This window comes from Myodes glareolus, chromosome 12 (assembly GCF_982192425.1).
Source record: "Myodes glareolus chromosome 12, mMyoGla1.1, whole genome shotgun sequence".
Classification (NCBI taxonomy): domain Eukaryota; kingdom Metazoa; phylum Chordata; class Mammalia; order Rodentia; family Cricetidae; genus Myodes; species Myodes glareolus.
In genome coordinates this window covers 26,612,384-26,635,144 of record NC_142037.1, presented here as the reverse complement: position 1 = coordinate 26,635,144, position 22,761 = coordinate 26,612,384, and the positions used below count along the sequence as shown (strand labels likewise).

The 22,761-nt window shown below is 46.0% G+C and overlaps 2 protein-coding genes across 4 annotated transcripts in view; both read right to left on the bottom strand.

Moving 5' to 3' along the window:
• Window positions 1-3,906: 3,906 nt before the first annotated feature.
• On the bottom strand, window positions 3,907-8,012 carry LOC148120229 (disks large homolog 5-like). The gene is made up of 5 exons (XM_087912165.1): window positions 7,846-8,012; window positions 7,036-7,207; window positions 5,458-5,564; window positions 4,632-4,725; window positions 3,907-4,468 (listed from the first exon to the last, which is right to left on the bottom strand). Exons 1-4 carry the CDS (start codon window positions 8,010-8,012, stop codon window positions 4,641-4,643), a joined length of 531 nt encoding a protein of 176 aa, XP_087768291.1. The 3' UTR covers window positions 3,907-4,468; window positions 4,632-4,640.
• A 4,961-nt stretch (window positions 8,013-12,973) lies between these two features.
• LOC148120228 (ral guanine nucleotide dissociation stimulator-like) overlaps window positions 12,974-22,761 on the bottom strand; it is a 54,430-nt gene continuing 44,642 nt past the window's right edge. For 2 of the 3 annotated variants that reach the window (XM_087912163.1, XM_087912161.1), the window contains 4 exons: window positions 18,507-22,745; window positions 16,345-16,378; window positions 14,504-14,570; window positions 13,893-13,925 (listed from right to left, as the gene is read on the bottom strand). In XM_087912163.1, coding sequence (XP_087768289.1) covers window positions 19,286-22,745 — 3,460 coding nt within the window. In that variant the 3' untranslated portion in view covers window positions 13,893-13,925; window positions 14,504-14,570; window positions 16,345-16,378; window positions 18,507-19,285. Of the gene's footprint in view, window positions 13,113-13,892; window positions 13,926-14,503; window positions 14,571-16,344; window positions 16,379-18,506; window positions 22,746-22,761 lie in introns of those variants that run through there. The other variant, XM_087912162.1, reaches the window with a different exon arrangement.

The window sequence follows — 22,761 nt, the reverse complement described above, 5'->3', positions numbered from 1 at the left end:
GAGGGGTGAAAAGAATGTCAGAGACATATATGGGAATGACTACAAGGAGATAGTGTTTTCTGGACACACCAGGGCAGCTGCACACATGAACTCACAGAGGTTGAGCGCACAGATAAGACTTGCAAGGATCAGGGCAGACAGAGTTCCAGCAAGAAGGCCTGGTTACTGTCACAGAGGGGCTGTCTGTGAAGCTGAACTGTACCTATCAGACTACTGATTCAGCCCTTTTCCTTTTCTGGTATGTGCAATATATCAAAGCCCCTCAGCTACTGCTGAGGAGCTCCACAGATAACAAGAGGACAGAGCACCAAGTTTTCCACACCACTCTCGAGAAGAGCAACAGCGCCTTCCCCAGGCAGAGGTCCTCAGTGCAGCTGTGGGACTCTGCCCTGTACTTCTGTGCTCTGGGTGACACAGGGAGGGAGACTGCAGGGGAAGCTGCACACAACCCAAGGGTGCAGGAGGGCTGACGGGAGTGGCCCTGTGAGGGAGAGCTGTGTGCCTTCCCTAAGTGGGGTTTACTCAGCCTCCTAAAATACAGCAACAAATTTCAGATCCAAGTCCTAGAAAACTTGGAATTTGTGGATACTCTGACAGGATAGGATGGAAGTCATTGCCAGAGACAACCCAGGCTTTGAACAGAACAACAATGCTGTTCTCTCCCTAAGTGGAGGACCTCTCACAGAAAGCATCTCCAGGAAAATTCTGACAGGATTTATCTCTACCAAGATATCTTACAAAATTTAGTGATTGATATTCCCCAGCAATCTTCTGTTATGTCTCTGAAAATTTATGTCCACGTGACAAATGTAGACTCCAGTCTTTAAACATCTGTTTCACTCTCAGTCCAGAAGATATTTAGTTTCTTCCTTTCTTTGGTCCATGTTACAAATGGCTCAACCTAACTTCTGGCCTCAGTTATTTTTCTATTGCTGTAAAGAGACATCATGACCAAGATGACTTATAAAAGAGATCATTTAAGTGGGTTGCTTTTCTTTCTATGTATGTGAAAAAGTCTTGACATTTTATTCATGGGTCACATGAATTAATGTTGTAAAAATGGCTATTCTACCAAAAGCAGTGTGTAGATATGATGCAATCACAATAAGAAGTCCTGGTAATCTGGTTTCCCTTTCCTACTCCAACAGTATTCGTTCTTAAGGTCTTTCATTGAGCTATTTGATCAATTTTAACTAATATTCTTTAGGGTAGCAAAGAGATAACTTATTCTACTACTTATTTTTCCCAGCACCATTTACTGAATGCTGCAGCCAGCGCAGCCTGGATAGCCGAGACTGGCGGGGGCGGGGCGGTGGGGATTGAGACACAGAGGCTTCTTTTCAGGTGGAAGAACAGCGACCTTCAGTTTGCTCAGCAACTTTTTATACCTCTACCCCTTCTGTGGAGACCCACCGGCCAGAAAGAACACAAACATCCTTGTCAATTACAGACCACAAGGAAGTTCCCCTGCCGGTCAGGGGGAGTGAGGGCAGCTGGATCACAACAACTGAAGGTGTCTTTCACCATTGCATTGCTGTAGCTATATTGCTTTATGCGTCCTCAAGAGTAATTCCATTGGTCTGTGTGTCTCTTTCATTAATGTAAAATGTTGTTTTGCTCCCATGATGCTGTCCTATAAATAGATATTAGAAATTGTGATATCTCCTACCTTACTATTTCTACTTAGCTTTGACTATTCTGAGTATTTTGCAATTTCATATATTTTTAATGCTTTTATATCCTTGTAAATTATATAAAGTACTGGCATTTTAATATTGACATTATTAAATCTTTAGATTGTTTTCAGTAGAATATCCATTACACAAAATTAAAAGCAAACAAAATTCTTGTCAAGGAAGCTGTTGTGTGGCCCTGTAATCACACAGTATACCATTTTGTCCATACATGTGGTCTGATAAGACTTCTATGCCCCTGGTTTCTCTACACTATAGATAATGGACGTTCATTTATACCCTTCTTGAATATCCTGTTCATGTCTTGTGTCATTGATATCCTCAGCTTTAGATCTGCAGATCTGGGTCCTTCACATGCTCCAACAGTTCTTAGATGAAGAGGATGATAAGGTGGGATAACTCATAGCCCTGGTCTGTGCTTAGGTGGTAGCAGATTGGCTAGCTCACCACCTTTTCTCATCTCACCACCCAGGCCAGCTCTCCAGCACTGCCCCAGCTAGTTCTTCCAATGCAGCAGGCAGAATGGAGAGAAGTCGATTCTCCTTCTCCCATGCCCTCACATCTCACTTATCTTCACTCAGACCACAAGGGGAGAGCTCTAATGTTTTGTCCTGGGGAGGTACTGGAATTACAACCCCAATTTCTGCCATGGGTGAGATCTCTTTTCCCATGGCCCAGAGGCCAACTCTCCCACAGCTACAGGTGCATATGCTCAGGTCAGGCAGACATCTTTCCCTCACCTTTGCTGACACAAGGTGGACGAAGTAGGGTGGACTCAGTTCTTCTGCTCTCACCCCCTCGGGGCCAGCTCACCTTCACCACCACTCTACAATACTCTATTGTGCTACTCAGTTCAGGTGAAGGACCCACTCTCCCGAGGGCCACAGTCGGTGAGGGGCAGCTCCCGGTAACTCTTTGTTAACCTCTCCTGCTTCAGTGGTAACAGGAGACATTGATATCAACATGGCCAAGGCTGTGGCAGCACACTGGATCCAGACATAGCTTTTGGCAGCAGTCTAGGCCTGGATGTCACCAGGGCCCTGGTTGACAGTGCAGGTCAATCAGATTGGTATGGACCCAGGAGCACCATGTCCCCAGGATGTGGTCCTACTCCAGAAATCTGCCCTGATTTGATGACAACTGGAGCATGAGACATCAACGCAGACTCTGACTGAAGCAGAGACATGGACCCAGACGGATGTGAGATTCCCCTCTGCATGCTGTGAATATGTTTTATTACCATTGACTAATAAAGAATCTGCTTTGGCCTATGGCAGGGCAGAATAAAGCCAAGTTGGAAATCCAAACAGAGATATAGAGAGAGAGTAGGCAGAGTCAAGGAGAAACCATATAGCTGCTGAAGTGGACCGAACCTTGGTAAGCCACAGACTCACGGCAATATACAGATCAATAGAAAAGAGCTAAGAGAAATGTGCCTGAGCTATTGGCTGAACAATGTTGCAATCAATATAGTTTCTGTGTGATTGTTCGGGTCTGGACAGCCAGGAATGAAAGAGCGGCCACCGTTTATGCCAGCCAAGGCCCTCAGTATCAGTTTCTGCCCAGATGTCACTCTGGGCCTGAATATCAGCACAACACTCTAAGACACACATGCCCCCAATGTGAGCACATCCCTTTAACACCAACATGGCCACAGGTGGTGGCCCAGTCTTCAGGTGATTGCAAGGACCTCGCTGGTAAGAGGAATCACCGATACCAAAACAGACCCCCACATCTGTGTCAGAGCCATGGACTGGATATGGCCCTTGGTAGCAGCCCAAGCAAGGACATTATCATGGTCCCTGGTGGCAAGCGGGCCATGAATTTCTTTAATATTCCCTTAGTAAATGTTTTCATTTCCAGAGAGGCTTTACAGAAATACTATTGTGTTTCTCATTAATTTGGCATACATGATTATTTCATGAAATGTGTAAACAGAATGTTATATTTTAGGGATGGATAAATATATGACTACAAGGATACAGCATGAATACTTTTTTCCATCATGCAATGCACCATCCACATTCACATGCCGATGTAGCCCTGGCTGACTGTGAATTCACTATGCAGCCCAAGTTGGGCACTCAAGAGTTATGGTCTTGCAGGAGGTTCTGGGGCCACTGGAGTGAGACACCACACCCGACCAAAGAAATTGGTTCTAAGAGAGAAGAGTTGGAAATCACTTTTGTATTAATAAAAATAATCATTTTTATTCAACAAGGGCTTAAATGAAGCAGTCAATATAAATAGTGAATATCCTTTAAAAATACCAAAACACAAAAAAATCCAAAGAACAAACAAATATCAGAACCTCAAACCGTAACAAAGAAAATCAACAAAAGCAAAGCAAACAAAATTCAACCAAAAACGAAAGAAAAATTTAAACAAGCATCCTTCTCTTTCTGCAGATTTAGCCACACAGACCTACATTGTCACTGGACATGTTTGGAAACATGGTAAGAAGGCTGTCACCAATTGTAAAAAGCATTTTCAAAGCTAGAATAGCCAGGTTTCCTTGAAGATTTGTGAGTCAAGGCCTCACCATCAGTAAATTTGAGACCTGTTTCAAGAGCATTCTTTGTGGCCCTTTTGGGCAGTTTTTGATGGATATACTTGGAGATGGATCACGTGGAGGTCAGCTGGTATTTGCCTCATTGGTAAGTTCACAGATATAAGGGGGTGTCTTTTGAGGAGGAGGCCTTGATCCGTGGGTGTAGAATGTCATAGGTTCAAGGCATCTTAGACTTCTTGGGCCTCCTCAGATTTCTCAAGATCTGCTATGTGAGAAGAAAAAGAAATCAGACCAATAAGCAGCCTGGCTGGGCCACCAGCTAGAAAACAATCAGGATCCATTCATACTGGAAGCCAAGGTCGAGAACTCCCAGTCCCCCCAATGCCAACTTTGCTGGGGATGGGATGGAATGGTGGCTCACTTGCCTGTGAGACTTAGACCTGCTGTGGCAGCTCTGTCTGCAGCAGGCTCTCATTCTGGGCTGTGACCTGTTCCGACTCAGACTGGAGATTTTCTGACCTAGAGGAGGAAGGCGGTTAGGGGGAAAACCTGGTGAGGACCTGCTCTGTCATCTAGTGATCTGAATCCGTTCTATTCAGCTGGACAATCCAACATGACTTTTCAGCAGAGGACATTCCCTGCATTTCCCAAGGGAGAAGGGTCAGAGTACATCTGGGCCTGGATTTTTTTCTGTTTTAAGAATCTTCTAGAAGATGAACTGAGAACTACACTGTGCTGAGCAAGAAAATACAGCACATTTCTCCAGTGGTATAGATTTTGGAAAAAAATAACAGTGTAGCAATGTCAGCGTAACGGTTCAAGACAGATGTGCATGGCCTTGGTTAGATACCAGGTGAGTTGAGCAACCGGGTAAACTCAGTGTAGACCCTCCAAAGGTTATGTTCTGGAAGGAAAGTAAAGTGGCAGGAGCACACCCTATCCTCCACCACTAACCCTCCTCCTGCTAGGTTTAGAACTACCAGAGGGAGAATTATGTGGAGAAACAAACAGATACTGAAAAGATACCAGAGAGCTCGGAAGGGAATAAGGCGTAAACAGTGCCCAGAAAAACTAAAAAAAACAGTGTTTCCTGGTGAAGTTCTTGTTGACTGGACCAGCACAATACCCTAAGGTGTTCTTTCCTTGACTGAGGCTGAGAGACATCCAGAAAGTGAGAATCCCAAAAAGGACAGAGATCTAGGTACAGGAGACCTAGATGGTTCTAACTGCTCCTCCCAGCTGGGCTCCTACCTCATCTTGGGGACACTGATTTGATGCTGCAGCTTTTCCCTTTGCTGGGTCACCATCTCCTTCTGCTTCAGCAGGTTCTTCAGTCCTTCATCCAGGCTTTTTTGCTCCTGTTCATTAGGAGATTGAATTCTCATAGGAGGGCTGCTCACTCATGTACGTACATGAATTCATGAACACAAAGAAATACATGTATGTACACATAGAAGCACACTGTAATACAGTAATGTGTTTGATTTACCAGTTAGTGATAATATAAAGAAAATCACCAGGGTTACTGTTGAGAAGAAGGTTAACCTTTGCTGAATGAGAGAAACACATGGGCATGAGAGATAGGCAGCTCAGTCATTGAAATGTCCACCCTGTCAATCTAATTCACAGACAGGTGGAGCTCTGGAGTCCTGGCTCCTTAGCCAACTGTGCTTAGGAAGTTTCCCAGGCTGTGGAGTATAGGAATGTTGTAACAATTAGAGGAAACAAAACAAGACAGAAGATCCACCTTGGAGAGTAGAAGAGATCCCAAGAGTGCTGGCCAGCCAGATTAAGTAAGTAAAACAGAAATTTTCATGATCCCTGAGAGGTCTGGGCTCAAGGGAATAAGGGAAAGAACAGCAGAGGACAACAACAGAGGTCATAATCTGTTATATGTACATGTTATATGTATATGTTATTATATGTACAACACCCACCATTCTACACATCTACACATGCATGTATACATCACAAAAGGGCCACATAAAACATGAGTGAACAGGAAAAAATGAAGATATCACACTGAATGAACAGTTGAATTCAGATCATGCACACCAGGCTTCTCTACTGAGACCCAAAGCACTGCTGTCCATTCCTTGGGGATTAAAAATCCCTAGGGGCACACACAGCTTGCTTAAACTGTGCTGAGGTGGTTAGAGAAAGTTCTCTTGCAGCCTCCCCTCTGTCACCCCAGTCCTCAGCCTCTAAACGTCCTCCTGCATCTATGGGCATCCAGTCAGCTCCAGACTGGAAGCTCCAGCACAGGGAACTGTTCCCCCCCCACAGAAAACAGGGTTGACAAGCTGCTACTCAGGCTTCTGTCTGTGTGAACCAAGAGCTGAGCAAAGGGAAGAGAAGACATTGGGGTACAGAAGAAAAGAGAATACCACATTCATCCCCCCCCCAAATATGACAGTGAGAACCACCCACTTGCATTGGCGCTGGGCTCTAGTCCTTGCAAGCTGTATTCTACCTGTGATCTCATGTGACCCTGCCAAGGAAATGAGCTACCGGCTGCTGAACTCATCAATGAAAGCTCTGTTCTATTCCAAGTAACTCCCTCTGACCATAATGACATGTAGGTGTGTGATATGTAACTGATCCATCTCCCTCAGTGGACTCCAGCATCCAGCAAAGCAGGAGGTTTGCCTTCCAATCTCCAGTGTCTTGCAAGAGAATAACTCTCCAGAGAGACTTGTGAATGATCACAGAAATCAACAATTGGGTGGTAGTAGGTGGTCATCTGGATGGGTGGGTGGATGGCTACATGGCTGGTTGGCTGTTTATGGTTGGACTAGTGGACAGTGTGACTCCGCTGCCTCAGCCTACCTGCTGCTGCTCAGCACAGGGGTCACGGACCTCCTTCAAGAGCCTCTTCACCTCCTCGCAGGTCTCTTGCAATGCAATCTGCTCCTCCCTCAGCTTTCTCTTCTCGGCTCTCAATACATGTGTGCTGTTCTTCAGCTCAGGCAATTCTTGTGCCATCTGACTGTGAAGGCAACTGAACCACCACCCAAAAATGATGAGCCCCATCCACCCTCCATTTGCCATCCCAACCTCCAAGCACCACCAGCCCAGAAATGTTGCACACCCCAGACAACCCAAGACTAGAGCTCACAGGACCTAAGATCACTCAGAGGCAGGCCAAATCCAGAGAAAAAACAAATTCCAGAAAGATTCAAACTTTCTGGAAACCCTAACACCAAAACTGTTACTGTGTGCCTGAGAGCAGGGTGCAGCCCACACCTTTTCTTAACTCTTCATGGTATGGGGAAAGCATCAGCAGGTAGAGAGCAAACACTCTCTGAAGGAGGGCAGAAGTCCCAACATTCTGTCTACAGGTCCCATGGAAACTAGATCTGCGAAACCACTTCCAGAACCCCAGAGACCCGGGGCTTCATGACACCCCCTTCATGGTGCAAATCATTTTCCTATCCAGGGGGGCTCCTATCTAGGACATCACTGGGAGAGGCTCACTGTCTTTCACACTCAGCAAAACTGAGTCCCAGAGGCACAAGTTCAAGTGCTCCAAGTCAGGTTTCTTGGTAAGAGGCAGTCGGGCTAGAACCAGAACCCTCCCTTTGGGTCAAAGACAAAGAGGGCAGAATCAGTCTCTCCAAAGCTATATCAGGTCCTTACCTGTAGGTTTTGTTCTCCTTTCTTAGCCGCTTGCACTTCTTCAAGGCATCGCTGATCTCCATGGGCCATTTCTGCAGGTCCGACATCACCTGCTTATGCTTCTTTTCCCGCATCTCGAGAGAATTCATCCTGTGGTAGGGCATGGCCCTGGGAGAAAAGAACCCCATGAACACGGAACTCAAGAATCGTAAGAAATCAGGCTGTGCCCTGGACTACCCATGCTCAGTGGATGCCACGGCCTAGCACCTATACACTGGGGCCTCCTTCAAGAGCCTCTTCACCTCCTCGCAGATCTCTTGCAACGCAATCTTATTTAACTTACTATCCTGTCCCCAGGCCAGAAGAGGAAAGGTGTCCAAAGGGAATTATCCAGGGCTACATGAGCACCCTCAGCAGGCTTGGAGCTTTAGATTAGCTCTCTAAGAATTTTCCATGAATCTGTGCCACATATCTGGGCCTGCCAGAACCTATAATGGCATTTCTCCTGAGTTCAGAACATGGATTCTCATTCCTAGGTTCTTATTGCTACACAGAATGCCAGAGCACAGGATCAGTATTTCCAGGGAGGAGACCCAATTTCAGGATGGCTTTATAAACTCCACAGGGGGTTCCAATGCTGCACCAAGTAGAGCACAGTGGCCAAGAGCTGTGCTGTTCAAAGTGTGGCTCCCTGGCATCAGCACTGGCATCCCCTAGAAACTGTGAGGATGGCAAAACCTCAGTCTCTGCCAAAGACCTCAGGCTCCCAGAAGAACACACTCCCCACATATTCCTCTACCCCCAACCCACCCACACCTACAATCAGGTTGCCCATGAAGTGCAGGGAGGTGGCACGGACTCAAATTATAAAGAACAAGACCAGAGAGGAGCAGTGATGAACTCTGGGCCTTCCAGCAACACACTGATATAGATGGACGGGACCAGGCCCCTCAGCTGCTGTCCAGCACTTTCAGCACACGGTCATCTGCTGGTCAAGCACAAAGACTCACCACAAACTCACGGGACCTAGCATGTCTCACAAACCAAAACCTGCCAAGGCCCCTTTTAAGCCATGTTGAAAGTTGACACACTGCTGTCCCTATCCCTGGAGTGTGACTCAGGTCACAGGCTCTGTTTTTCATTTGGAGGAAGCAGAATAACCCGTGTCCTCATCTCATAGCTACCCAGGTTGCAAATTCTGACTCTCTGAAGCATTCAGGAAAATTAGTTTAGGCACAGGACCCCCGGAGATTCAGCCTCCTATTCCTCAGGAAATCTTGGCTTGACACTGTGGGATCAAGATGGTCAACAGAGAACTGGGCATAAACGGCTACCTGTTGTTCAAATTCTTGTAGTAATAATTGGTCATGAATCCACACAGCTCAATTTGCTCATATTTCATACTCTGTATCTGAATGATGAGATCCTCCACCTCTTTCACCTCCTGCTCCTGCTCAGTGAAGGTGGAGAGTTGGGATGGTGCCTCCCCAGCAGTCCCTGCAGGTAGATAAAGATAAGTGAGCTTGTGTAATTGAATGGAATAGGGACAGGAGTCCAAGCTGAGTCCCAAAAAGAAACCCAAGGAATAGGAAATTCTAGGAACAAAGTGAGGTCCCTAAAGAACAGGGAAGCTATCCTCAATGAGCTTTGTCTCTGTCTTCATACACCAGGGCTAGGCATGTGCCTTGCTCCCTAATGCAGTCCCTGTCCCTGAAAGGTACAAGTTAACCCAGTCGTACGGATTTGGAGGACGGTGTCACCTCATATCTGATATGATACAAGTAACTCCTGTTGTCCCTAGTGCTTAACAGCACTAAGTCCTGATCACATGTGCCAGGACCAAAACATCTGAATGTCTGAGACATTGTGCATGGCCAGGGGAGTTCCCCTCTCTTCTTATTTATACCAGATTTCCATGGAAACTGAAGGAATCCACTAGGATGAAGTGCAGCAACACCCTTCCCTGAGAGGAACACCTAATTAGTCCCTCCTTGGCTCCCGCTGGCCTCCCTTTCCACCCAGAATGAGATTAAGACTCTCTCAGGAAAAAAAATAGCTGCACAATTGGCAATTCATGGCCCTCCCAAACTAACTATCAGTAACTGTTGACTCTAGGCATTCTTTTGGGGAACCCAGAGAAGTAGGCGAAGCCCAGTGCTTCCAAGAAGTTCCCAGATGCCAAGCCCTTCACCTCCTCCAAGAACCTTCTAATTTCCTGCCCAGGACTTACTGAGCCCACTTCACACTTTTGAATTTACTGGCCTCCTGAAAATGAAGAACTAGCACCATGTTCAGCCTGGATTGAAAGCTCACCAGAAGTCTTGACTCTGGCTTCAGAAGTGTACTAGGTGGACCCCAGAACAAATGAGTGATGTGGATGAACTATGTCCATTCACATGTTATTCACACTGACAACTATGTTAGACAGGATTAGGTGTCTCAGTAATACCCAATTCTAGAAGTCAAAGGACAGAACCTCATCTCAGTCAAATCTGACACACTGAAGGATGTTCAGGAAGTAACTGACAGATGAGACTTTGCCCAAGTAGAATCTGAAATATCAGATTGAGTCTCCCCCTTTGTGTCAGTTCTCCCTTCCTTCTATAGGGAGATGCCTGTCATTCAGAAGTCACCTGGTTACCTCTGTCTCCCTGTACAAGGTGACCCAGGGAAAGCTTTCTAAGGCTTATTCAGAGCTACAGAGAACGCCCCTTGACTTCGTAGACCTCAGCCATGTGCTTTCAGAAGCCTGGAGGCAAAAGCGGGCAGATCTCTGTGAGTTTGAGGCCAGCCTGATTTACAGAATGAGTTCCAGGACAGCCCAAGATACACAGAGAAACCCTGTCTCAACAAAACAAAACAAAAAATCGCAGTCTCTTCCCAGTCTCTCCCACAACTGTCTCTAATAGCTCTCAGGCTGAACTGGAGACCAGGGAATAACTGGGAAGTCAGAAACCTTAGAAGTCAATGGAAGAGACTATTTTTAATCTGTTGAGATTTGCTTCGTGATCAAGTATGAAATCGATTATAGAAAAAAAAAAAAACAATACAGAAACAGCTGACCCAAGGTTGTGGGAGCTCACTGGCTCTTGATTGACAGCTAGGAAACCAGCATCAGAACAAACAAGGCCCTCTGAACGTGGGTGACAGTCCTATGGTTTGGTCAGTTTTGTGGGTTCACTGGCAGTGGGACCAGGATTTGGACCAGGATTTATTTACCCTTAGTGTGTGAACTGGCTTTTTGGAACCCATTCCCTATGGAGGGATACGTTGCTCAGCCTAGATACAGGGAGGATGGCCTTGGTCCTGCCTCAAGGGATATGACACACTTTGTTGACTCCCTGTGGGAGACACCTCATTCTCTATGAGGAATGAATGGGGAGTGAGGTGGTGGGGAGTGGGGTGGTGGGGAGTTTGGGGGAGCAGGAGGAAGGGAGGGAGAGGGAATTGGGATTGGTATGTAAAATAAAAAAGATTGTCTTAAAAATAAAAGAAAAAAAGTAAAATGAATAAAAAAACAAAGAAGGCTATTACTTTTATAATTACTGTGACAAGATATCTGACAGAGATTATTTAAGAAAGGAAGGAAGGCTCATGGCTACAGGGAACTACTGTTTGCCTTCCCTGCTCTAACTGACTTTCCCTGCAGCAGTTGAAGTAGGGAAGCAAACAGGGAGGCTTTGTCTGTGACAATGGTCTATTGCTTCTCACATGCTGGTAGACAGGGAAGCAGACAACTCAGAACTGGTTCCAGAAGTAGTGATAACCATTAAGACCCACCACAGAAAACCTTCTGCTACCCAGACCATATCCCAAAGGTTAAACAATCTCCTAAATAGTAACAAAGTATTCAAACACATGATATCCCTTCTCTCTCTGTCACTCTCTTTCTCTTCTTGTTGTTCTTGTTGTTGTTGTTCTGGTGGTGTGTGTGAATGGTAAAAAAATTTCAGTCAAAGTGTAAATCAGAGAGCCAGTGTGATGGCTAAATGGGTGAAGGCACTTTCCAGCATGACTGACAACTTGAATTTGATACCTGAGCCTGAAATGAGAAAACTGACTCCTATATATATTATCCTATGACCTCCACACTTCTGCTTGGTGCACATATTCCTTGCCTCCCCCATCCTTCAAATAAAGAGAGACCAGGGTGTCCCTGAACTGAAAGAAAACAGTCAGACTCTGCTTCATGAGTGCAGGTATTAAAGGTGTGCACCAACATGCCCAGCCTCCTATTGCTGTTTGTCCTGCCTCTGTGTTCTCCGGATTTCAATGTGTCAAACTGGCAGACTGATGAGGCCTAGGGCTGGAAGTTAGCAAACATCCTGAGACTGACACTCATTTCCACTTATGATATACTCTTAACTATTTGTGTATAAACATATTCATTCTGGGGATAGGAAAGATGGCTCAGTAGTTTATGACACTTGTTCCTCTTGCAGAGACCTGGACTTGATTACAGCACCCACACATTGGAACACCAATTCCAGGGGATTGAATGTTGTCTTGGGTGTCTGTGGGCAGCACACACACACAAGGTGAACGGAGAGAATGCATGCAAAATATTTATGCACATAAAATAAATCAGTTTAAAACATCATATGTATGTTAGGTTCACTCATGTTAACAGTTATGGCTCCAGGAGTCTTTATTATTTATTCTCTGTATTCTATGAGTCCTCCACAACTGTGATAAAAGTTACTCACTTTCTGATTTTTGTTTCCATGGTCTAATTTGTTATCACTTACCCCTTAGAACAGGGATTCTCAACCTGTGAACCCATTTGGGGATCACAGGACCTTTTTACAGAGGTCATCTAAGGCCTTCTGAAAACACAGATACCGACATTACGATTTGTCACATTAGAAAAATTACAGTTATGAAAGAGCAGCAAAAATTGTATTATGGTCAGGATCAATGCATGAAGAACTGTGTCAAATGGTCACAGCATTAGAAATATTGAGAACTACTGCCTTAGAAGGTGACAGGCTAGCATGGGTATTCCCAGGAATGAGAGTTGAAGGAGGTGAAAGATATGTTCAAGGATTTGTTTGTCTTCTCTGACATGATTTGCAACTTGGAAATACAAAGTCATCATTCTCCTCACAAGCAAATATGTTACTTTTCAAATCAACAGGAATTACCATCAAACATGAATTTCTTTGAGAGAACTCAGGCAGTGCTTCTCCTGAAGAACTTAAGTCCATCACTGATATACTTAGCTCTTCTTGCTCCCTCTTTTTCCTTGCGGCGATCTTCTTGGAATACAACATTTGTTTCTGTATCATCTGCAATAAAAAGACAGAAGATCAACTTTCCTGGTTTGATTGGGAAATGAACTCTTGATTTGGGGTGCACAATTTCAAAACTATTTTGTTCCTTATCAGGACAGGGTGTTGAAACATGAAAAGTAGAAAATATTACTTAAAAGTGAAATATCTTCTACTATGCTTAGCTATTTACAAATTACTAAGATATCATCTTAATTAAAAAATATTTTTGCAAGCTAGATTGAAAAAATCATGAACTGAGAAATTTGGCCTTTCCCTGTGACTGAGACTAAACTGAACTCACTATGTTTTAAAAGTTGTGAATCTTATATAAGATGATTATTAATTTTAATAGCCCCCTTTCATCAGTACTTCTCTTCTATGTTTGGGAGGCAAAATGCATATTGTTTTCCACTTATAAACAAACTCTCACTTACTAGTGTCCTCCATACCATAGTATCTGTGAAACTGCTTTATAGAAACCCATTTTTTCTGCTGAGTCCCATTCAAAAGTCATTAATATCAACTTCTGATTCACACAACTCTAAGGCTCCAGGTTACAAACAGGATCCCTAATCTCCAGCAGCTCACGGTGATGAGGTGAACTGATGTGTTACTATGAACACACTGACGTCTAATTATAACCCTAAAATATTTTAAATGTGTGAACGTGATACAAAGAATCAGAGTGTATATTATTGTCAAATACAGAGCAAATATCCAGAAAGCAAAGTGTTACTATATGGTAATTGAATCTTAACATCTACAACTGCTGGCTAATTGGGGAAAAATACTTACTGTGTACCTGGAGGAAGAGTTTTTAATATCCTCCTAGTGGAATCAAATAGAAAACACACTGTAATCTCTTTATAATGTAAACTTGGTTGAACAGATTACAAATAGCTTAATTTTCACAATTTCTTGCTAGTGTTAATACAGAAGCAAAGAGACAAACAGAGGAGATGCTCTTCTATGTGATCCTGAAATAAGAATATCCAAGGGAAGAGAAAACCTACTGCAATTATGCTGAGAGAAAAGGTACCTGGGTGATGCCTGGACCACTTCAATAACTGAACCCTTTAAAATGTATTCAGATGCATTACCACAGTTGTTTTCAAAATCAGTCTAATGTGTATTTATTTCTGCAAACCATCCTTGGTCAAGCATCAGGCACCTTCTATTATATGAAAACTGCTTGCAATTTTCCACTTTCTGTGTTTCCAGTTCATTCTCTTATTGGGTCATTGCTATCTGCAAGGACTTACTGCTCACTGGAATTTATAGAAAGGATGGCTCACTGATACCAAACACTTTTCTCTGACCAAACTGCCATATAAAACTGTGATAGGTAGACTACTGCTGCATTTTAACAAAATTCATAAGAAAACAAATTTCACAAAGAATTTTACCTTAATATCAGAGGTATTGGCCTTGTCCTCTGTTGTAGATTCTGGAACCTGAGGCTTTCCAGAGAGCCTGTAGAATAAAAACATGCAGTGAGGGGTGAGTTTGGTCCTTAGAGCATCTCTGTTGAAAGATTTATTATCTGTGTACTAAGTGACATTTTTGCATTTATGTAATTCAACATTGACCCCCGTTTTAAAAAGTTTTTGTTTTCAGTTTCAACTTGTCTCAATCTATGTAGCATTCAGTGAAGACTCACTCATAGTTCTATTTTAAAATAAAAATTTAAAAAGCCAGTGGTTTGGGAGATGGCTCAGTCAGTAAGAAAGTTTGGTGCCAACACAGATCAACCTGAGTTTGAATCCTCAGCATCCACATAAAAAACTGGGCATGGACACATGCATGTAACCCCAGTATTGTGGATGGAAGAGACGGGCTACCATTTGGGCTTGTTGGCTGCCAGACCAGCTCCAGGGTCAGTCAGAGATCTTATGTCAAGTGTATAAGTTAGAGAATGATACAAGATACCAATGTCCTCCTCTTTCCTTCATGTCTGCACAGAGAAATATGCAAAGCATGCAACAGGCACACGCACACATGCAACACACACACACACACACACACACACACACACACACACGAACACATAAGAGGGGGTAATGGCGGGTTTTGCACACACTTGTTCTGATGGTTGCAGTAACTGATTGTTATGAGCACTTAATGCTGCCTTTTCATTTGTTCCCCTAAACCTAAAGCACCATGACCTGTTTTCTGTAATAAAAAAAAAAATTAGGCATTTCATTTCATCTCACTCTCCCAAGGAGTTGCTTGCTTTGGGAAAACATGAAAAGTACTCTATGTCTAAGCATTAAGTTGCCACCAATCTCTAATGTCACCATATTTTGGTGCCTTGAAGCTATGTTTTGAGAGTGTGTCCACATGCATATGTTGAAACTCTTTATAGTCAAGGGTATTTCTGAGTCATTTTATAGGACACTGGAGAACAACATTGTCCCCTCAGCTCTGCTTCATCTGAACTACAGCTAAAAGTTCCAGATTTCAGGGTTTCTGATTGGCAAACTCTGGACCAAACACTTGTTTTTCTAACTTACACCTACCTTGGGATTCACCACAGAGGTAGAACTCATTAAGAGGGAAATAAACCTGCTGAACAGAAGCATGTCTATAAGGCCATTCTGAGATGATCCTCTCAGCAAAGTCTGGGAGAGTTTTGAACCTTGCCATTTTGCCTACACTCTTCCCAGCAACTTGCCTTAAACATACTAGTAAACAGGATTAATTGCCTGAAAACTAATATTTTTACATACATGTACATGGTATGTTATGTGCAGTGTATTTGTAAGTATGTGTGATTTCAGATACATGCATGCCAGTGTGTAGGTGTGGTGATTGGAGTGCAGACTTGGGTGTTGACCCTCACCCTCGGCCATAGTTATATGACTGAATCTCATTCATGAATGCAAGCCCCAGGCTAGCAATCCAGGTAAGGCATCCAGAAAAATGTGAGGGATGCTCTGTCACCGCCTGCAATCTCACCATAAGCTCCCCAGGATTCTAGAAACGCACAAGACCAACAGGCCTCATGTGGACCTTGGGCTTCCTTCTCCCATTCTCCCATATGCACAGCCAGCACTTTACCCGCTGAATCACCTCCACAGACAAGGAGTCTTAACAGCATTTCATGCTGTATCTGAGGCATAATTAAGCTTTGATTAGCAAATAATCAAGAAGCTAAAATTGTCTTACACAGAGGAAAACATGGTGCCAGCTTCTGAACTTTATAGTCTCTACATACTCATTGTATTTAAAATCCAGACATTCTTACCCGAGTGAGAGCTGGTCTTTATTTCCTCCATTATCTACAGAGCAGAAACACAAAATATATTATAAGCAACTGTAGAAAAAAGAGCATTGAATGCTGAGGCTAATACTTCGTTACTACATATACTTTGAATCTTCGTAGCCTTTAAAGTGAATACTGATTTACAGACAAAAAATACAAGGATAACTCTTAATTTACACCTCATATAAGGTTCAAATACAGAGACAATTTTCTCAAAAGTCAACACTAATAATAAATTGGTGTACAAAACACCTATGATCATGAGCATTAGCATTATCAAACAGAGAAACTGACATCTTAACCAGAATCAATATCACAAGCTGAAGTGTTAACATGGTAGCACAGTGTTGCTGCTGTTGCTTTTGTCTCTGGAATAGTGGTGTTAGGAGAATTGTAAGTGAGCACACTCACCTTGCATGGACGTGAAAAGAGCCTCTCTAAGATTAAGTTGAACTTATTTCATTGAAAATAAAAATTCCAGACACAAGGAAGCTAAGTCTATGAGGACCGCTCTTTGCAGCATAGCAAAACTTAAAAAACAGAGGTAGACCAAGGGCAAAGAATTTCCAGATGCCAGGGTGGTAAGGCTACAGAGAGAGAGGGCACTGTGTGCACACTCCTCAAGTGCTTCTGAAGAAGCTGCAGAAGCCCCTCAGTTCTAGCTTCTGGTCCCTCACCCACAGGCAGTGCAAAGAAGTTCAGCACCTGCTATCACCTCCCATGGTAAGAGCTATTGGAAAGCCCCCTGCAGTAGTTATGCACCCTGAACTGTATCTCTAGGGCGAGAAGCATGGAAGAAATGTGGGGACAGGGCAGCAATTCCATGGGAGTAGTACCTAACAGGAAACATTTGTCTACACATACACAGCTTCAAGTGAGTAGTTTTCACTGCATGCTAACAGCCCGCCCACTACAAAGGAAAAAAGCAAATTTTTACTTATTTCATTCACAGTATGGAAACTGCAGTATAACCTCCTCGGCATTGCCAATGGCTGAGGCAAAGCATTTGTCCCATCAACAAATGAACTGTCAATGAGTCTTAGCACGTGGGAGACCCCCATCAAACAACCCTCTTCACCATAAAGGAAATCCAGTGTGGAAATAATGTAAAGGACAGTCATCCACATTACAATAATACTGACTCTTTCAGACCCTCTACACTCCATGTACTCCTATTCGCTTGATGCTATGCTCTCAATAGACAAGGTAGGTGTGAAAGACACTGTGGTGGCAGCTGCTGAAAGCCCAGACTCTGTAGTGTTCCTCCCACTCTTAGAATCTTTTCCAGACTCAATGGACCAGTCAGTGCTGTCCACTGCAGAATGATGCTCTTTTCTCAGCCTTCCTCCTACTGTGGCAAATTGTTCTGGAAGTTATGTCTATCAGCATATAAACCAAGTATACCCTACACTAATAAACCAAAGGAAAAAGGTGCTGGCGGCATAGCCAACAGGGCGAGCGCTTGTCTAGAATGCTTATAATGGCAATGTTCAATACACAGCACTGCCTACAGGACTCAAAGTCCATTTTTTTAAAAAAGTTGAGCAAGCCTATTATTTTTTATGCCAAGAAATAGTCAGAGTAAATAGCAGATAATTAAAGATAAACATAAAACCGTATGTGAATTGTCTAATATGTCTAAATAGAAAAATTATAGAAAGGAACAAACCTCATAAAAATGTAGTTAAATTTAGTTCTCAACATCCTTAATGAAAGTAATTGAATACTGTACTTCTGTTTTTACATGATCACGTTTGATTGACACTGATATATAGGTAGCCTAAATGCAATGTATTTATTACAAAAATGAAAGAAAAATTCATTTTATAACAAGCAAAATTGCTGTCACATAACTCTAGCGGGCCCATACTGTGGACTAGTTAGAGGTTCTTTTATTTATACAAAGATACTTTGTGCATCAGAGGCTCACGTTAAATAAACAAACATGGTTCAGATAATATAGTTTGATACTGAAATTTCTCAGAAAACCATTTCTTAAATAATTTTGAACGTGAAGAACATTAGGAGGCAAATTTTAAAATGAAATTACGTTTATATCTTATTTACTTTGTTCCTGTTTTGAATGAATTAAGTTGCTATTGAAATTAGGGAAGTAGCAGCAAAGTATTCATGATTACTCTTACCTCCACTGATCTGGATAGACTTCTTTTTTTTTTTTTTGACCACGCCATAGTAGAAACGGGATTCTAATATAATATTCAAGTCTAGCATTTTCTATTTACAACAAATAAATATTGCCGCACCCCAATCAGTAGTCTCCTACGGCCCGGGCTGTAGTGATGCTACATGGCACGTTCAGTGATATGGGATTCGATACCATCTGGGTGGTCCATGACAGGGCTTCTCTCTCTGATCCAAGGGAGGGCTGGGGCTTGTGGGCGAGACCCCCTCGCTTTGTAGGCCCTGAAGGTGTAATCTTTGGTGCAGCCTGAGAAAGGCTAAAGTGTGGGAGGAAAGGCCAGGACTTCCATGAAGGTTCCAGGCCAGTGCCTGTGGGCACAAGGAGAGAACGCAGTGGTCATTCCTGCTGGGTGTGTGGGTGCCTTGGGGCATCCGGGGGCATGGGTGGCAGTGATTTGCAACTGGGGAGGTGTCAGGAAAGTGTGGAGGGTAGTGTCCAGGGCAGGCAAGGTACCATGCCCAGTTGGCAGCACTCCTTAGCAAAAGTCAGCTAGTCCTCTGGTTCTAGAGAGCAGAAGGCACCTAAGGCGGCAAGTGATCCCCGGAGGCCAGGTCAGCCTGTCAGTGGCAGGTGTCAATCCCGGCAGCAGGAGACGTTTAGGGTGAAATTGGAGTCTGGGGGTAGCCTGAGCTAGCAGGTAGGCAGAGGTACTTGTGTGGCCTGGGCCACTCTAGTCTATAAGTGCTTAGTCCTCAGCCAGCCAGCCCCTGGGAGACGTCCTTAGAAGATGCCTTTGGCAATCTTGAGTCCTTTCTGCTTCATGCGAGGGAGGGTGGAGCTAGCTCCACGCTTGACCTTATTAGCCCCCTTGGTGAAGGTCCGCTTCTTAAGGATAAAGTCATAGTTGGCAGTAGAGTTCATGGCATAGAACACGTTGGCGTTTTCTGGAATCTTCAGCTTGTGGTCTTCTGAGATGATCTGCACTAGCTCATAGTCCTCTGTCTCTTCCTCATCCAGGTTGTGTTTGTCCATGGCTTTTCGGATGACAGTCGGGGCCTTATCCTGGTTGGTCACCAGGATGCTCTTGTATATGTTGCCGTTGTCCACATCCAGGCTGACCCGGATGATGCAGCAGTCGCCCACCTGCTGGTTATAGAGTGGCAGTGAGGAGCTGTTGCTGCAGACCCCTGAGACGGAGCGCTTGTGGGTGCGTGTGGTAGACACGGGTGTGGTGGGGGCTGATGAAGAGGAAGTGCTGCTGGAGGCTGAGGTGATGCCAGTGGTCTCTGGGGACGACTGGGAGGCTGACTTCCAGAACTTCTTTTCCTGGCCATCAGGAGACTCTGGGACAAAGCTCATGTTGATTTCCTCCACGTCAGAGCTGGAAGAACCAGCTGAGTGCACGCTGAGGGCATCAGTGATGCCCCTGCTGCCGAGGTAGGGGCCGCACCGGAGCTGGTCACAGGACTTGGAGTGGGCACTGCTACTGGTACTAAGCTCGGTGCTGGGAGCCTGGTGGTCGCTCCAGCGCTTGACAATGGCTGTGTTTTTCTTGTTCCTGAGGGTGTTGCTGGCTGACTCGGATGGAGGCTCCAGCTCACACGAAAGGTTGTAGCTCTCAGCCTCACTGAGCCGTTCCATGGCTCGGAACCAGGCTCCGAAGAGCTCCTCAGGAGTAATGCTGTAATTGTTGCAGGCGGACTGCAGCAGCTTGATCTGGGCGATCACTTCGAACTCCTTCCTTCTCTTTTGAAAGTTGATGAGTCTCCCATACAGATAGTCCTTCATGGCAGTGTCCAGCATCACCAGGTCAGTGAGGAATGTGCCCAGGTAGGGGACAGTGCCCCGGATGGCTCTCCTAGGGTTCATTTCCAGCGTGGTAAACTTGGAGGTTCCCTCCTTGGTGAGCAGCTCTCTGCTCAGGGCGAAGTTGTTCTCATCAGAGAAAATCTCTGCCAGCTTCTGGAACTCTTGAAAACTGTCCCTGGGGACCTCTTCCCATGTCTTCTTTAGGCGGTGGATGGCATTGCTCTGTAGAGCAGAGAGGATGGCGTAGAGGGAGGAGAAGTTCTTGAGCACTCTGCATTCCCTGGCCACCTCGATCCAGTATTCCACCACCCGGGCCCTGTCTGGGGCCTTCATGCTCTGGTCGCCGAGGCAGGTAGTAATGACACAGTTGGCCACGTTGTTGAATTGGGCGACAGTGGCACGGACGGTAGGTGCGAGGTGCTCCTTGCCCTTCTTGTCCCGCTGTGACCAGACGGAGCCCAGGCAGTGGTAGGGCACCACTTTCCTGAACAGTTGAGCGTCCATCAGTGTAAACTGCTCGGCCACCAGATCTGGAGGGAACAGCAGGAGGTGCGGCTTCTCATCTAGTCCATTCTCTGTGGCTCCAGGCAAAGACCCGGAAGGCTGTAGTGCAGGAGCAGGCACCGCAGCTGGCTCCAGCTCCAGGGCCTGTGAGAGAGCCGGCTGCCGCTCCAGAGCAGGTGCGAGGGACAGCTCAGGCTCTAGCGGTGGCACTACAGCTGGCTCCAGTTCAGAAGCTGGTGCCACCACCAGTCTGGATGCCAGTGCTGGTCCTAGGGATGGATCTGGCTCAGAAGCTGGTGCCACCACCAGTCTGGATGCCAGTGCTGGTCCTAGGGATGGATCTGGCTCAGAAGCTGGTGCCACCACCAGTCTGGATGCCAGTGCTGGTCCTAGGGATGGATCTGGCTCAGAAGCTGGTGCCACCACCAGTCTGGATGCCAGTGCTGGTCCTAGGGATGGATCTGGCTCAGAAGCTGGTGCCACCACCAGTCTGGATGCCAGTGCTGGTCCTAGGGATGGATCTGGCTCAGAAGCTGGTGCCACCACCAGTCTGGATGCCAGTGCTGGTCCTAGGGATGGATCTGGCTCAGAAGCTGGTGCCACCACCAGTCTGGATGCCAGTGCTGGTCCTGGGGATGGATCTGGCTCAGAAGCTGGTGCCACCACCAGTCTGGATGCCAGTGCTGGTCCTGGGGATGGATCTGGCTCAGAAGCTGGTGCCACCACCAGTCTGGATGCCAGTGCTGGTCCTGGGGATGGATCTGGCTCAGAAGCTGGTGCCACCACCAGTCTGGATGCCAGTGCTGGTCCTAGGGATGGATCTGGCTCAGAAGCTGGTGCCACCACCAGTCTGGATGCCAGTGCTGGTCCTAGGGATGGATCTGGCTCAGAAGCTGGTACTGGCTCTGGCTCTGGCGCTGGCTCTGGCGCCAAATCCTGGCTGGATGCCAGAAGCAGTGTTGGAGCTGGCTCAAGCAGTGAAGTTGGCTTCAGAGACAGCACTGGAGCTGGGGACAGGGCCTCAGGCTCAGCCTCGCTGGGCTCCAGGTCCTCCAGCTGGGCCAGAAGAAGGTGAGCACGGCGCTCCAGCTCTGAGCCCGGCATGTTGAGCTGCACATAAGCCACCAGCTGCTTGAGGCAGGGAAAGTCCGGAGGTTGACAGAAATCCTCTGGGTATTGGTCCAGCCAGGTGCCCAGAATGGCGGAGATGGCATTTTTGAGTTGGTCCTGCGGTCCACCATCCTCACTGGAGTACGGGAGGATGCAACCATATCTAGAGGAGGCCGTGAGGGCGTCACATCTACCGTACCTCTTAAACAGCAGGTCCAGCACCTGCTGAGTGGTGGTGAAGGCTCTGTAGGTGCACAGAAAGACGTTGACATAGGAAAGGTCACTGCCCTGGAAGGCAGGCACCAGGTGCTCCACCAGCTTCTCCAGAGTGCCAGCCTTCACCGTGCGTACCTTGCAGGTCTCGTAGAGGTTCAGGGCCCACTTATTCTTACACCCTAGCCAGCGCTGGCCTTTAGTGGCTCCCTGGTGTAGCTGAACCTTGCGCAGGGAGATGGAGTAGATGACCCCGTTGATCAGCTCCTCCCCAATCTCCTGCGTAGAGCTCTGGCAATCTACCATCATCCTCAGCCTCGGCAGCTCATCGTCAGCCCCAGGGCGCGGCCCAGGGCTCGCAGAGGCCGCTCGCCTGGGCCTGTGCACAGCGCAGCGGGGCTTCCAGCTGCGGAGCTCATGGCGCGGCCTCCGGTCCCCGCCAGGCCCGGGGCTCCGCGGTCCTCGCCAATGCTGCTCCCATTGTTTGCACCGCGCCTCTCCTCGCCAGGGTCCTGGCCGTTGAGGCCTCGCTGCTCGGTTTGGCTGGAGCTCCTGAATAGACTTCTTAAGTATTGATTTCAGCTCTCCAGCAGGTGGTCGTATGCTGTTGTGGCATATTT